At 39.5% G+C, this 17,383-nt stretch overlaps 2 protein-coding genes across 3 annotated transcripts in view; both read right to left on the reverse strand.

Moving 5' to 3' along the window:
- LOC133992671 (thrombospondin-type laminin G domain and EAR repeat-containing protein-like) overlaps nt 1-16,523 on the reverse strand; it is a 31,590-nt gene extending 15,067 nt beyond the window's left edge. Inside the window, exons 1-8 of the mRNA XM_062431357.1 lie at nt 16,462-16,523; nt 14,309-14,412; nt 14,007-14,103; nt 10,967-10,983; nt 4,663-4,893; nt 824-888; nt 568-729; nt 261-496 (exon numbers count right to left, since the gene is read on the reverse strand). Of these exons, the coding sequence (XP_062287341.1) occupies nt 261-496; nt 568-729; nt 824-888; nt 4,663-4,893; nt 10,967-10,983; nt 14,007-14,103; nt 14,309-14,412; nt 16,462-16,523 (974 nt within the window). The remainder of the gene's footprint in view (nt 1-260; nt 497-567; nt 730-823; nt 889-4,662; nt 4,894-10,966; nt 10,984-14,006; nt 14,104-14,308; nt 14,413-16,461) is intronic.
- A 731-nt stretch (nt 16,524-17,254) lies between these two features.
- ube2g2 (ubiquitin-conjugating enzyme E2G 2 (UBC7 homolog, yeast)) overlaps nt 17,255-17,383 on the reverse strand; it is a 14,404-nt gene continuing 14,275 nt past the window's right edge. For both annotated transcript variants that reach the window (XM_062431887.1, XM_062431886.1), the window contains one exon: nt 17,255-17,383. This exon is cut by the window's right edge. The gene's annotated coding sequence lies outside the window, so the exon portion shown is untranslated.

The following is a 17,383-nucleotide window of genomic DNA, read 5'->3' on the forward strand; positions in this document are numbered from 1 at the left end:
TACATGACCCAGTCTAAACAGAACCAGGAAGAAATGAACCAAAGTAGATCAGTTTAAATTAAAGTGAGCAACCGGTCTGAACCGGTCTGAACCAGTCTGAACTGGTATGAATAAGTCTGAATAAGTCTGAACCGGTCTGAACCAGTCTGAACTGGTCTGAATAAGTCTGAACCGGTCTGAACCGGTCTGAACCAGTCTGAATTAGTCTGAACCGGTCTGAACTAGTCTGAACCGGTCTGAACCGGTCTAAGGCGACTCACAGCTCCAGCGGTAGTCCACAGTCGACGGTCAGCGTGGCGTACGGTCCGGTGACGGCGAGCACCACAGTGTGCCAGCGGTTGTCGTCCAGTCCCACCTCATTGAAGCTGAGCCGGTTCCGGTTCCGACCCGCGCCGGGGGCCGACGACAGTAAGTGGAGCCGGTTCTCTGAAAGACGTAACCCTAGCAACAGCGAATCAGCTTCCTCCTCCACCACCGAGAAGATGTACTCGTTCCTCTGGAAACAAAGAGAAGACCAGGTCAGACCGGACCAATCAGACTGGACCGGACCAGGTTCTGCTGACTCACCTTCTGTGTCAGTCTCGGTATCTTGAAGGTGGCGACCAATGAGAACTCGGCAGGGAAATAGTCACAGTTGGTGAAGATTTGGGAGGCGGGGAAACTCAGCGCTGTTGCCACGGCGCCGGACAACCGGAGACCTCTGGAGCCTCTGGACTGAACCATCTGCACCTGATGGGTCAGTTAATGGATCACATGGTTAAAATAAGGTCGTTCACCCCTCATTGTCCCCCCCCCCCCCCCCCCCCCCCCCCTCCTGTCCTACCTGTGTGGGCGGGGCTTCTCCTGGGCGAGGCAGAGCTTTGGCCAGCAGGTCGATAGGCAGCAGGTCTGGGGAGGCAACACACAAAACAAAAAACACAAAGTTTGAGATTTTCTTCTTGTTGTTTTGATTATCAGCAATATTTAATCAACTAGAAAATAAACATTTCAGTTTTGGTTCGTTACAGCAAAGTTAATCAAAGTTTAACCTTCCTGCTTCCTGTCTCACAGCTTTCAAATTGAAGCTCATCACATCTGGAGTTTGTTCTTTTGTTTCTCAAACAGTCTTTGATTTCCATTTTAAATCAATCTGGCTGCATTAAAAACTTCATACTACCATGAAAATCATTGAGATGAATCAAACCTCCTTCACCATCAGCTTCTCTCTTCTCTCTTCTCACAGATCACTTTTACTAATTAGCAGCAAACACAAACAGCTGAGGCTGATCGGATCGTGTTTGACCAGCTGATGAAAACAATCACCAAAATCTTCTTGGGTTAATCTTCTGGGAAACATGAACTGAGGAAACTCTGATATAAATCACATGATCCCGTCGTGGTTCCCGGCTGAGACGTTTTGGCTCCATCGTCACACCTACAAGCCGACTAATGGCGCTTTTTCCATTACACAGTTCCAGCAAGACTCGCCACGACTGGGCTCGCCTCGACTCGGTTTATTGTGCGTCTCCATCAGGGATAGTACCTGGTACCTGCTGCTCCATCAGGGATAGTACCTGGTACCTGCGTCTCCATCAGGGATAGTACCTGGTACCTGCTGCTCCATCAGGGATAGTACCTGGTACCTGCTCCTCCATCAGGGATAGTACCTGGTACCTGCTGCTCCATCAGGGATAGTACCTGGTACCTGCTGCTCCATCAGGGACAGTACCTGGTACCTGCTGCTCCTCCATCAGGAATAGTACCTGGTACCTGCTGCTCCATCAGGGATAGTACCTGGTACCTGCTGCTCCATCAGGGATAGTACCTGGTACCTGCGTCTCCATCAGGGATAGTACCTGGTACCTGCTCCTCCATCAGGGATAGTACCTGGTACCTGCTGCTCCATCAGGGATAGTACCTGGTACCTGCTACTTTTTTAGTATCTGCTCTGCCGAGGTTCCAAGCGAGCCGAGCCGATACTAGATGTGACGTCAACAGACTGCCGGCAGCTGATTGGTCAGAGAGACACTGGAAGAGTCATGAGCCGTCCCACACAAGAATCAAACCCGGCATTTTTAAATACCAACAACAGCGTTACAGCGATTGGTTTCTCTTCTCTTGCTTTGTGTGAGACAGAAAGCCTCATACAGCAGCAGGAAGGAAGGAAGGAAGGAAGGAAGGAAGGAAGGAAGGAAGGAAGGAAGGAAGGAAGGAAGACAGAAAGCCTCATACAGCAGCAAGTACACCATCGCCTCCATGTCCTCCATTGTTTATGTGTTTGTGTCGCGTAGAAAACGAAGTCACAGCAGTTTAATGCAGCGTTGCTATGACGACCCCGCTCACGTTGAGGAGGTACTTTTTTCGTAATGGAAAAGTACCTCCTGTCGAGGCAAGTCGTGCTGGAACTGTGTAGTGGAAAAGCGCCATAAGCCTTGTTTTTGGATAGTAAACCCATGTGGACTTTTTATAAATTACCTTGCTTCATTTAACACTTAGCACACTTTGTCTTTGCTGCGTATCTTTTCAGGAACTCCTTCAAATATAAAATACACTGGTGGTATGATCATGTTTAGTCTGCAGTTTTTATAAAATAATTAATTGAATTGTAATATTTGTTGTAATGCAGATTAGGCAGATTTTCTATTTATATATTATATGTTTATTCCTAAAGAGTTGTATGTTTTTTTATATTGCTTATTTATTTATGTTTGAGGTTTAAAAATATATTTCTATTATTATGATTTTGACAATGCAAGTTTTAGTTGTAGGAACATTATTAGCAAATGTTAATCTGATGAATCAGAAAACAGTGTGTGTGTGTGTATGTGTGTGTGTGTGTGTGTGTGTGTGTGTGTGTGTGTGTGTGTGTGTGTGTGTGTGTGTGTGTGTTTATCAGGATCTCTTTCTAACAGGACGTTTTCCTCTGATAAGTGTGATTGACAGGTGTGATTGATAAGTGTATCTGCAGCCTGTCATGTGGTCAGCTGGATGTTAATCATTATCAGCTCTCCCATGTAAATGAGCTGCTCTCAGATCAGATCGCTGACAGATAAACACTTCAGGGTTTATTTTTATCACAGTATCATCGCAGTGATCTTTAGATTCTTCTGTCTGCGGCTTCAGCGGTGATCTAAAAATAAAGTCATCTTTTGGCAGCTCAGGTTCCTGTGATGCTTTAATGATATCACTGTTTTGGCAGCAGTGATCATATCTGAGGTAGCACACAGCTAGAGACTTCATACATTTACTGTAGTACAGTTTGAGGTACTTGTACTTTACTGTAGTATAATTTGAGGTACTTGTACTTTACTGCAGTATAGTTTGAGGTAATTGTACTTTACTGCAGTACAGTTTGAGGTACTTGTACTTTACTGTAGTACAGTTTGAGGTACTTGTACTTTACTGTAGTATAGTTTGAGGTACTTGTACTTTACTGTAGTATAGTTTGAGGTACTTGTACTTTACTGTAGTATAGTTTGAGGTACTTGTACTTTACTGTAGTATAGTTTGAGGTACTTGTACTTTACTGTAGTACAGTTTGAGGTACTTGTACTTTACTGTAGTATTTCCATGTGATGCTACTTTCTACTCCACTACATTTATTTAACAGCTTTAGTTACTTTTCAGATGCAGATTTGACACAATGGATAATATAATATAATATAATATATATATATATATATATATATATATATATATATATATATATATATATATATATATATATATATATATATAATATAACAAGCTTTATAAATACAACACATTGTTAAAGATGAAACCAGACAGCAGTGTGTAGTCGGCTCACATTTCAGATGTATATGAGTTGTTAACAGCTAAACTTCTCACATGCTTTCATTTCTATAAATGTTCAAATGATCCAATATTTCAGCAAAAATCAAAGATTAGAGAAAAAGTCCAAAAACTGAAAACACATTTGTGTATCAGAACTTAGTTTGTTCTTCTTTCCCATTAATCATCTCACCACCCCTCACATTTATCTGATGACCCTTTGGAGGGGCCCCACCCCTAGGTTGGGAACCACTGGACTAAACTAGCTAACTGTATAACTAACTGTAATACTTGAACTACATCAAGCTCATTATACTTATGTACTTTTAGGTTTTTGGTGCCACTGTTAGAGACAAACTGCCGACAGAGATAAGCAGCAGCTTCATGTTAACTTTTAGCTGGAATTCCCCTTTAAGCTCCTGTGAGGCCCGTCTGTGTATTTAGTTGTTGCAGCAGGATCAATGCAGGATGAATGGAGGATGAATGGAGGGAGGGGACGACATGAACAGAAACAGATCTCACATTTCAAAGGCACAAAAAACGTCCACAAAGCAGCGCACAGATGTCTGAAACACACGAGACCAGCGGAGACGCCGACCAGCTAACAGCAGATCACACGTGAGTCTGAATCTGAGCTGCTGGATCTTTTCTGTTTGATGGAGCTACGCTAGAAGTTTCCCTTTGTGCGAAGCTGTGTTTCATCCGACACTTTCACTTCATTTCTTGCCTCACAAAATAAAACGTGACACATTTTTATAAAACTGTTCTGTGTCGTATTTTTAATCAACTCTGAACTCGTACGCAGCAGCAGCAGGTTTAGTGGAGCTATGCTAACAGTTTCCCTTTGCTTCCAGTCTTTGTGCTAAGCTAGGCTAACCTGTATGCTCGTACCTGTGCAGGGTTTCCAGCTCTGGCTCCGGACCGTGAGGGCGAGCAGCACCCAGGTGAGCAGCAGGGGGCGACGCTCCCACATCACGCCTGCGTACCACCAGCGACGTCGGTTCGATTCCACCTCAGCGGTCGACTTCTTCACCTGCTTCACTTGCCGCCATTTTCCTGTTGGTCGGATTCGTAACTCAGGAGGATGAAAGAGATCTTCCTCCTTTTTATTTAATGACACGTCTGTGTTGAAAGAAATGAAAGAAAATCACTTTTTAAAAAACATGCCTGGATGTTCTGTTACAGAGACTCTTTAACCAGCTAGCTTCATTAACACTACGTTACCATGAAAATGATCCTTCAGAGTTCAGCTGGTTTCAGATGACGAAGGCGTCTGTGTGAGAATCTGGTCAAACCTAAAAAATACAAAAAGGTAAAATTCAAGAAACAAACAAAAATCACTTTAACTTTCTTGACTTCATGAGTGAAAACCATGTTTTTGAGGTTGGTGATGAAGTGATGTGAGTTTGTGTCTCAGGTTTTTTCCACAGATCAAACAGGCATTACCTAAAAAGGAGGTATAATTTAATTTACATGAAGCCCACTGACCATAATTTGTAAAACATGGTAATTAGTTGTAATGAAGTTGTCTAAAGAGGTATAACACAGAATTAGGTGATAATTTATACATTTATAGCTTTATTAACAGACAAGGGTTTGGGAAGTCAATGGGAAGACAACAGGAGGGTTAAATTAATTAATTAATTTAACCCTCCTGTTGATATAAATATGATATTCTGTGTTGTACATTAATGATTAATTTGAGTTCAGTCTCTCAAATGTCAGAATATAGTAAAATATGCCAAGTTGATTTAATTTAAGGACAAAACCCCAGAAAAACCTAAAAATCATCACATTTTCAAAGCTGGAATACTATTATTACTAATATAAAACTGCTCAGCTGTTTAGTCTGAAGGTGTCAGGGTGTTAGTTCATAAAAGAAACTCTAACAGCTGCACACACCTGATCAATCACTGAGCTGCTGACAAAGTTTCAATATGTGGACGAGTCTCAAAGTAAAAATCCACAGTCCTCCTTCTGTGTAAACATTTAAAAGTTGATCTGAAGATAATATGAAGCTTCAGTCGTCTGAATGAGTCAAATCTTCATCTTCAGTGTTTTAGTAGAAGTCTTTGTGTTCCTATACTTCCACCACAGCTCAACAGGGAAACACTCAGAGGGAATCTGATGCTATAAAGACTGTAAATGTGTCAGATATCACTTGATATGACTAACTCAGTCTGATGAAGCTCAATAGAAGCTGATCAGCTACTTTAAATGACTGTGTGGACATTTATTTATAACAGGTATGCTTGTAAAGACCTGCGATCAGATGTCATCATCCAGCTCTGATCCCAGGTTAAAGGACAGTTCCCAGTGTTCCCAGTGTGTGTTACGCAGCAGTCAGCTGTCCATATGAACAGGGAAAGAGGTTTTCCTCTCTGTAATCATTCCTGTTGTCGGTTTGTGTGTCTGTACTCGACCAAAGATCCTCTGTGAGGGAAGAAACTTCACTCTGTGACACAATCAGAGTTTCTGTAGTTTCAAAAACTCCATCAGAGTGAGACGTCGTCTATTTAGAGGATCGTCAATCATTGCATCTCATCAATCAATATTTTTACCAGGACCTCAAAGGTTTGGATCAAGTAGATGCTGAACGATAATATGAAGTCTACAGCTGTTACTCTAATGTGTCAGATACAGATTTAATCAATATTAAAGGACTGATGAAAGCTGCCTGTAACACGTCCAAAGACCTGCCATGTTTTCAGATTTTAAAATATCTTAAATTGTTATATTATAATCTTATTATAATATTATTGTAATAAGAAGAATTTTTCAGGATTTTTTGAAGTATCTTTTAATCAGGCTAAAGATAAATTAACAATTTCTGACTCAGACGTCTGATTGAATAAACAAAAAGAAGAAAATCTCAGCTGTCGGTTAATTAGCATTTAACACTGAGACGTTTAGTTCAAAAAGGAAAATCATTCAAACCTGTCTGAGGTCAAAGGTCAGATATCCACAACATCTAGTTCTTTATATATTTTTTCCTCTTTCACGAAAGAAAACCTCAGAGATGCTCTGCTTTCATAAATCCTCCCGAACTCTTTCAAACAGTCCAGAGAAAATGTTCCAGAAGTCCAAGTTTCAACAACAAGATGTGAGAGGAATCCGTTCAACAATAAAACATCTCACAGATTTTCCTTCACAGATTATCTTCTGTTTATGAGACATTCAGTAATTTTTCTTCACAATGATCCAAAAAAAGAATTATTTCCTTAATTCACTCCAAACAGTTTTGCTCTCCAGGAGGAAAAGATCTTTAAACGTGTTCGTCCTATTTTCTCTAGATTTCTACTTTTTCATTCACTTGTAATTCTTCGTCCCATCTCTCAGTCGTCCACCTGTCGTCCAACTTTACTCCTTCAAACTTATTATTCTTTCTTCTTTCTTTCCTTTCTTTCAAACTGTTTGGTAGGAAAATGTTATTTTGTCCATCAGTTCTTTTCTGTTTTCCCTTAAAAATCTTCACAGACGTCAAAGAGCTTCAGAGTTTTTGTGGTTTTCTGTTGGCTGAACTCTGACAGACTCCCAGCTGCTGCTCACTGACTGGATGTGATTTACAAGCTCAGGTGAGACTCAAGAGACAGTTTACCTGCAGGTGAGGCAGCGTGCTCGACCTGCATTTACATATAAAAGACTGGGAGGAGCTGAAGAGAGAGAGAGAGAGAGAGAGAGAGACAGAGAGAGAGAGAGAGAGAGAGAGACAGAGAGAGAGAGAGAGAGAGAGAGAGAGACAGAGAGAGACAGAGAGAGAGACAGAGAGAGAGAGAGAGAGAGAGAGAGAGAGAGAGAGAGAGAGACAGAGAGAGAGAGACAGAGAGAGAGAGAGAGAGAGAGAGACAGAGAGAAAGAGAGAGAGAAAAAGAGAGAGAGAGACAGAGAGAAAGAGAGAGAGAGAAAAAGAGAGACAGAGAGAGAAAAAGAGAGAGAAAGAGAGAGAGAGAGAAAGAGAGAGCTGCTGCCTGCTGCTTCAGAGGAAACTCAGTATTTCCTCATAATTCAAATACAATATTTATTTGTGAGTCTTTTTGCAAATATTCATAAAATCTAAAGGATCATTCTGCTGATTTTCTATATTTATCTGCATCTTTGGATCCAAACCAACAATGAACTGATCTACTAACAAGTATTGTGTGTGTTTTAAAGTCTGATATCTTATTTGTCCGTCTATTAAAAACACGTCACAAAGATGTGTTGAGTCTTCAAAATAAAGCAACAAACCCTTCAAAATAAAGCAACAAACTCTTCAAAATAAAAGAACAAACTGTCGTGACATGGTCCTTCATTATGTCACGTTAGTAGTAGAGAAGTTCTGTGTAAAGCAGACGTTTCACACAGCTGATAAAAAGAAAATATCATCGAAAAATAAACAAAAAATTAGCAATAAAAACATGTACATGAGACATACATAAAGATAGAAGTCATACTGCATGTTCGTATTAGACTGCAATGATTAGCAGCCATTAAAGAGCCTGTTGTTAAAGACTGAAGATCTTCTAGATGAGTTGTTTTCATTAAAGGAACATTTAGCAGCTGGTGAGGAACACAGAGATGTATTCAGTGATCCTGGAGGGATAATATATCTCTGCTGGTCTGGGAACAGCTTGGGATCCTCCAGGGGGAGCTGATGAGGGGGGGGGGGGGGGGGGTGGGGATGTCTGGGTTTCACTTAGGACTGGGCAATATATTTAAATTATATCGATATCGTCTTGGATATCGTAATATCGCAATATGCCATCAGAGTCGTCTTTTCCTGGTTTTAAAGCTGCTTTATTATTATTATTATTATCTGGTATCTTCAGTATTTAGTATTTTGTGTAATTTAACTTGTTGGAATGACTTGAAAGCGTCTCCGAGTTATTTAGTGAATGTTAGAAACGATGACTGTGCCGCTGCTCTTAAAACTACTGAACCGGTTTTATAGGTGTGTTGATTTATTTGATGTCACAGGTGAGCGAGCTTCACCTGCACAGACGCTCGGAGGCTTCGTGCGCCGCAGGAAACGTCAGATCTCACGCTGAAGATGAAAAGATAAAGAAAAGAAGGAGCGACTGATCTCCGTCCGTCTCAGGTGTGTTGATGATCAGTGAAGTGAGGAATTCCCCAGGTGAGCCGGAGCTCCTCCTCCTACCTGCCCCCCCCCCCCACATGCTGAGACACAAACACACACATCTCATCACACTGCAAAACAAACCTGCCGAATGTGTTCATTCTTATATTTCAGTTTCATTGTAAACGTTTGAGTTCAGTCTGTGTGTGAAGAGCCTCGAGATGACTTGATTGACAGATTCTGGGTCTGTTTATGGATGAATTCAGTAACCACGGCGACGGGTGTGACAGCTCTGTCTGTCTCCATAGCAACAAGCAGAGGTTCATGGGTATTGTAGTATTTACAGGCATCATGATCAATACATTATCCAGCAGACTGCATCAATAGATCAATGCCTTCAATGATCTCATTATATTATATAATAATTTATATATATATATTTATATAATAATGTAAAACTGAATGTCTTTAAGTTTATTTGTACAGCACATTTCAACTCAGTGCTTTACATAAAACATAAAAAGCATCAAGACAAAATGTAAAAGAAACACATTTAAATACAATTAACCCTCCTGTTTCCCTCGAGTCCAGGAAGGAAGGGAGGAAGAAGGAAGGAAGGAAGGGAGGGAGGACGGAGGGAAGATGGGAGGAAGGGAGGAAGGAGGAAAGAAGGAAGGAAGAAAGGAGGGAGGGAGGGAGAAAGGAAAAGAGGAAGGGAGGAAGGAAGGAAAGAAGGACAGAGGAAAGAAGGAAGGAAGGAAAGAAGGAGGGAGGGAGGAAAGGAAGAAAGGAAGGAAGGAAAGAGAGAAGGAGGGAGGACAGACGGAAGGAAGGAAGGAACAGTCAAAACAGATGGGAAAAAATTAAAATGAGCGCCAGATATGAATCAAAAGCTTCAAATTTGATTTAACAAAAGTCTTTTTTTCATATAGATTTTTTCTTTATTTTCTTTAGTTTTATGACAGAAAACAAACAACGTAGCGTCTATATAAACATATTTCAGCGTTTCCTTTATTTCCTGTTGAAGCTGAAGTTTAACCCTGAGGAGTTTTAATAAATGATGAAATGTGAGTATTTCAGCTCCGGTTGAATGATGGTGTTTGCACAGCAGGGAGCGTCTCTGGACTGGATCCAGCTTTAGATTAAATCTGGATTCTTTGGGTTTTAGCTGCTGCAGAGTAAACACACATCGTTCAGACCGCCGACGCTAACTTTCAACGTCTAAAGTCAGTTTTTTTCTTTTTGTTAAAATAGTTCTTAAATGAGTTTATTATGAAGGAAACATGATAAATGTTCACTTTGAGCTCCTGACTGTTGATTTAAGATGGAAACTGAACAAATATAAACAGAAAAGCCCAAATCATCGTATTTAAACTCACATTTTTAAATTATTGCTTTTATAGTTTTAATCTTTATTACGTTAATGTTTCCTTTTCTTTTTTAACATTGTTTTATGCTCATTTTAATGTGATGTAAGTTTGTCATTTCTAAAGTTGTAAAGCACTTTGAGCTGCATGTCTTGTATGAAACATGAAATAAAGTTATTAAAGTTAGTTTTAAAGTTTTTAATTCTTCGTTTTAGTCGTTTTAGTTTCGTCTTCCATCGAACCCGACGAGTCCACACACACGGGGGTGAAGTGTCTTTTGTTTTGGTTTTTCCTTTAAACAGTTTTTATCAGGTCATCACACACACACACACGCACGCACGCACGCACGCACGCACGCACGCACGCACGCACGCACGCACGCACGCACGCACGCACGCACGCACGCACGCACGCACGCACGCACACACACACACACACACACACACACACACACACACACACACACACACACTCACACACACACACACACACACACACACACACACACACACTCTGAGTGTGATAGAAAGCAGCTGTTTGGATGATTTTCCTTCAGAAACACTGAGATCGTATCAGCTGTCACACGTCTGTGTTTTGGATGTTTTTGGTTCTTTTATCTGCAGCAGAAACTTTGGTGTTAAGTTTCAGTCTCACTTCATGTTAGTGTGTTTTTATTTATTATTATTAACACAAAACTAACAAAAGCTCAAATTAAAGATTCACAACTGTAAATGAAAACATGGAGAACAAGTTTTACAACATGTTCACTCACCTGTGAGCCGGTTCCAGCTTCACCTGAGGATGAAAGAAGAAGTATTCAGACACATTACTGCAGTACTATGAGTGATGTAGTATGCAGTATTACAGTAAAAGTACTGCAGTATTATAGTGATGTAGTATGCAGTATTACAGTTAAAGTACTGCAGTATTATGAGCGATGTAGTATGCAGTATTACAGTAAAAGTACTGCAGTATTATGAGCGATGTAGTATGCAGTATTACAGTAAAAGTACTGCAGTATTATAGTGATGTAGTATGCAGTATTACAGTAAAAGTACTGCAGTATTATAGTGATGTAGTATGCAGTATTACAGTAAAAGTACTGCAGTATTATGAGTGATGTAGTATGCAGTATTACAGTAAAAGTACTGCAGTATTATAGTGATGTAGTATGCAGTATTACAGTAAAAGTACTGCAGTATTATGAGCGATGTAGTATGCAGTATTACAGTAAAAGTACTGCAGTATTATGAGCGATGTAGTATGCAGTATTACAGTAAAAGTACTGCAGTATTATGAGCGATGTAGTATGCAGTATTACAGTAAAAGTACTGCAGTATTATGAGCGATGTAGTATGCAGTATTAAAGTAAAAGTACTGCAGTATTATGAGCGATGTAGTATGCAGTATTACAGTAAAAGTACTGCAGTATTATAGTGATGTAGTATGCAGTATTACAGTAAAAGTACTGCAGTATTATGAGTGATGTAGTATGCAGTATTACAGTAAAAGTACTGCAGTATTATAGTGATGTAGTATGCAGTATTACAGTAAAAGTACTGCAGTATTATGAGCGATGTAGTATGCAGTATTACAGTAAAAGTACTGCAGTATTATAGTGATGTAGTATGCAGTATTACAGTAAAAGTACTGCAGTATTATGAGTGATGTAGTATGCAGTATTACAGTAAAAGTACTGCAGTATTATAGTGATGTAGTATGCAGTATGACAGTAAAAGTACTGCAGTATTATAGTGATGTAGTATGCAGTATTACAGTAAAAGTACTGCAGTATTATAGTGATGTAGTATGCAGTATTACAGTAAAAGTACTGCAGTATTATGAGTGATGTAGTATGCAGTATTACAGTTAAAGTACTGCAGTATTATGAGTGATGTAGTATGCAGTATTACAGTAAAAGTACTGCAGTATTATGAGTGATGTAGTATGCAGTATTACAGTAAAAGTACTGCAGTATTATGAGCGATGTAGTATGCAGTATTACAGTAAAAGTACTGCAGTATTATGAGCGATGTAGTATGCAGTATTACAGTAAAAGTACTGCAGTATTATGAGCGATGTAGTATGCAGTATTACAGTTAAAGTACTGCAGTATTATGAGTGATTTAGTATGCAGTATTACAGTAAAAGTACTGCAGTATTATAGTGATGTAGTATGCAGTATTACAGTTAAAGTACTGCAGTATTATGAGTGATGTAGTATGCAGTATTACAGTTAAAGTACTGCAGTATTATGAGTGATGTAGTATGCAGTATTACAGTTAAAGTACTGCAGTATTATGAGTGATGTAGTATGCAGTATTACAGTAAAAGTACTGCAGTATTATGAGTGATGTAGTATGCAGTATTACAGTAAAAGTACTGCAGTATTATGAGCGATGTAGTATGCAGTATTACAGTAAAAGTACTGCAGTATTATGAGCGATGTAGTATGCAGTATTACAGTAAAAGTACTGCAGTATTATGAGCGATGTAGTATGCAGTATTACAGTTAAAGTACTGCAGTATTATGAGCGATGTAGTATGCAGTATTACAGTTAAAGTACTGCAGTATTATGAGTGATGTAGTATGCAGTATTACAGTTAAAGTACTGCAGTATTATGAGTGATGTAGTATGCAGTATTACAGTTAAAGTACTGCAGTATTATGAGTGATGTAGTATGCAGTATTACAGTAAAAGTACTGCAGTATTATGAGCGATGTAGTATGCAGTATTACAGTAAAAGTACTGCAGTATTATGAGCGATGTAGTATGCAGTATTACAGTAAAAGTACTGCAGTATTATGAGCGATGTAGTATGCAGTATTACAGTAAAAGTACTGCAGTATTATGAGTGATGTAGTATGCAGTATTACAGTTAAAGTACTGCAGTATTATGAGTGATGTAGTATGCAGTATTACAGTTAAAGTACTGCAGTATTATGAGTGATGTAGTATGCAGTATTACAGTTAAAGTACTGCAGTATTATGAGTGATGTAGTATGCAGTATTACAGTAAAAGTACTGCAGTATTATGAGTGATGTAGTATGCAGTATTACAGTTAAAGTACTGCAGTATTATGAGTGATGTAGTATGCAGTATTACAGTTAAAGTACTGCAGTATTATAGTGATGTAGTATGCAGTATTACAGTAAAAGTACTGCAGTATTATGAGCGATGTAGTATGCAGTATTACAGTAAAAGTACTGCAGTATTATGAGTGATGTAGTATGCAGTATTACAGTTAAAGTACTGCAGTATTATGAGTGATGTAGTATGCAGTATTACAGTTAAAGTACTGCAGTATTATGAGTGATGTAGTATGCAGTATTACAGTTAAAGTACTGCAGTATTATGAGTGATGTAGTATGCAGTATTACAGTAAAAGTACTGCAGTATTATGAGTGATGTAGTATGCAGTATTACAGTTAAAGTACTGCAGTATTATGAGTGATGTAGTATGCAGTATTACAGTTAAAGTACTGCAGTATTATAGTGATGTAGTATAAACTCTTTATAACTTTAATTGTTCAGGATGGGAAACTCATTTATCTCTGAATAATCTTTATTTACTAGATGACAACAACACAGAACTGAGACCAAGCCCTCCGTTTTATTACTACTGCTACACACACACACACACACACACACACACACACACACACACACACACACACACACACACACACACACACACACACACACACACACACACACACACACACACTCAGCAGTAATAACAGTCTGACAGTGACTGATGGTTCAGAGACGCGTTGGGACAGGAACACACCTGACGTCACCTGACTCACCTTCTCATCTCCGCGCTGTCTGAGATGATGTCACCACACTGAGTCTGCTGCTGGTCACATGACACCTCGACCGCGGCTCGGGTGTCAAATCCAGGACCTGAAAACTGAGCAAAACACTCAAACAGTAATATAAGGGCCCCCAGTACCAAGCTCTGCACCAGGGTCGGACCAGTAAAACCATTTTATAACAACTTCTAAATAAAAGCTCCTCTTGAATGTTTCCCTTTCTTACTGTAAAGAAGTAAAAGTACATTCTGAGTACTTGTCACAACACCGGCCTTATTTCCGATCATTGATGTCACTGTCTGTCACCAGCACCAACTCAAAGAACTCCTCAGTGACATTCAAAGTCTCATCGACACCACGGATGAATATCACCAGTTGAGCAACATCTGCAACATCTAATCTAAACAAAAAAGCAACAAATGACAACGTTTCTCGTCAGACTGATGTCGTTTGCTGGGACACACGACTTCTGCAGCTTTCAGCGTGCGTATCTTCAATAATCTCGCCCTCAAAGTCAAAAGTCAAAGTGGCTTTAATGTCAATTCTTCACGTCAAGACATACAAGGAATCATGAGTACGTTTCCCACGGTGAAACATAAAGTGCACAGGCAACAGATAGACAAGACATTTTCCTATTCTAAAGTAAACATATAAACATATAAAAAGTAACAATTTAAACATATAAACATATAAAGATAGCCAGTAAAAGATAAGATATAAAAAGAAAGGTGCAATGTAGGAATTTGAAGTAGTAGCATAAGTTCTGTATAAGTTATGATTAGCAATTTGGTAAGGCAGCAAAAATGTTCAGCTTCCTGCCTGGCTGGAGGGAGTGAGGGGAGAGAGTTTAGGTTTCTGACAGCCTGGTGTATGAAACTGTTTCTGAGTCTTTCGGTGCGGCTATGGATGCTCCTATACCTCCTTCCAGAGGGTAAGAGGATGAACAGACTGTGTGCGGGGGGGCTGGTGTCGCACACAATAGAGGTAGCAAGGAGGGGAGTGGGGCACCAATGATCTTACCAGCTGTGTTCACTATGCGTTGCAGTGCTTTCCTTCGCAGTATCATTAGCAATAAGTTAGCTAGCTCTCTCTGCTGCATCGCTGATCTCTCGGCTACGACTAAAACTAGACTGCTGCTTCCCAAAAACCCAACAATTCATTTATCTTGTCTGTTCTCAGTTGTCCCGGCAGGTTCTTGTATTTTTGCCATATGAGTCTGACAATGACGCCAAATATTATATTCCTTGAGCACTGAGTGGTGATGTGAACACACCAAGCACACTGGCTTCACATTCATCTCTGTGAACAGATGAAAACTGGAAAACTCGACACTCTTTGTACTCAGCTCTGCACCATGGGCCCGAGTACTCAGCACAGACCTCAGACTCTTAATAAAAGGCCTAAAAAGCTTTTTATCCAAGACAGAGAAAAATGAATTACAATAATCAGTGGAGATTGGTTGATTGATTGATTGATTGGTTGGTTGATTGATTGATTGGTTGGTTGGTTGGTGGGTTGGTTGATTGGTGAGATTTAAGCATCAACATCAGCACCAATTAAAAGGATCTCACTTTTTGGATGTCTTCAAAGAATCTCATTAAAGTTGTTGTTGTCATCAGTAAAGTAAATCTGGATATCGTTCACATAAAGGATTAAACTGATGTCGGTATTAAACTTCCAGGTAAAAACAGCAGCAGTGAAGGAGAGCTACGAGCTTTGAGTTAAGGTTTTATAAGTAAGTTTATGTTTTAGCTTTTCATCAGGCTGTTCTTTGCCTCCACATCAGCTTCATCAGTGTTCCTGTTTAGAGTTTACAACACCGTGAAAAACAAACTTTACGAAAACTAGAAAGAACATGGCGTTCCACTAAATCAGAAGAATCTCACTTAGCCTCGCAAAACAGTCGCAAAACATATAAGAAGGCCCTCCGTAACACCAGAGCTGCTACTCTACTACTCATCACTAATAGAGGAGAATAAAAACAGTCCAAAGAGTCATAACACTACTGATCCATGTGTTCCTTTAACTCTCAGTAGTGATGACTTCATGAGTTTCTTTAATGATAAAATCTTAACTATTAGGGACAAAATTAATCACCTCCTGCCCTCAATAAGCACTGATTCATCATTTAACACAGGAAACTTAGAAACTGCTGTTAAACCTGATATTTATCTAGACTGTTTTTCTTCAGTCGACCTTAAAGAATTAACCTCAATGATCACTTCCTCCAGATTGATCCAGATTGATTGAAGTGAGACCGAGGTTTATAAGGTAAAGCTACATCGTACAGAAGGAGAGCAGCTCTGAGGAATCCCACCATGCAGCTTTGAACTAGAGGACCTGTATTCATCACAGCCAACATCAGAAGTCTTATCTTTGAAGCAGAGCTGTGACACCTGCCGACTGGAGGCGGGTTAGCAGAACGCTCTCTGATTCTTATCTTTAGTGCTTCAGCATCAGGGAGGCTCTGATGGTGCCGACGTTACTCTGCAGCACGATGAGGACAAACATCCAGACGGTTTCTCCTCATGGACTCAGACTGGGAGTAACATGAGGCCCAAAACCACAGAAGAAGAAGAACAACCAACCTGAACCTGAAACACTGCGACTGACTTCTTTATTAAACACGTTAAATATGTCACAATATAATTAAAGGTTAAATTATATAACTAAATAATAATGAACTATATAACTACATAGAATGACTCAAATATTAAATAAATAGAATAAATTAAACTAGATATAACCATCAACTAAAATAAACGATTATATGACTAAAAAATACTTTGACTACTAATTAATAAACTGCTGAGTATAAAAGGGTTAGTTAGGTTTTATAGTTTTCATGTGGTTTAGTTTAAATTTAAAGGGTTAAAATGTGAAAATAAACAAATGAATAACACATTCTTTTTTTGTGGACTCCTTTCCTTCTTTCTTCCTCCCCCTATCCTTGCCTCCTGCCTTCCTTCTTTCCTCTGTCCTTCTTTCCTTCCTTCCTTTCTCCCTCCCTCCCTGTTTCCTCCCTCCCTACCTTCCTTTCGTCCTTCCTCTATTCCTCCTTTACTTCCTTCTTCCTCCTTTCCTTTCTTCTTCTTCTTCTTCTTCTTCCCTTCCTTCCTTCTTCCTCCCTCCCATCCTTCCTTCCATCCTTCCTCCCTTGACTCGAGGACACCAGGAGGGTTAAAAGGTAAATCAGAAACATGGAGACCAGCTCACAGTAAAACTCAGACTCAGTCTTTCTTCCCTCAGTGTGTTTTATTTAATGAACAACTTTTTTTATCAACAGACAAATTAAAAAGAAACTCTTCACTAAAACGTCAGTCTGCATCATCAGCTGGAGACGCTCCTCCACTTTCAGTCCAGGTGGAGCT

The sequence above is a fragment of the Scomber scombrus genome, chromosome 13, assembly GCF_963691925.1.
Source record: "Scomber scombrus chromosome 13, fScoSco1.1, whole genome shotgun sequence".
NCBI classification, from domain to species: Eukaryota; Metazoa; Chordata; class Actinopteri; order Scombriformes; family Scombridae; genus Scomber; species Scomber scombrus.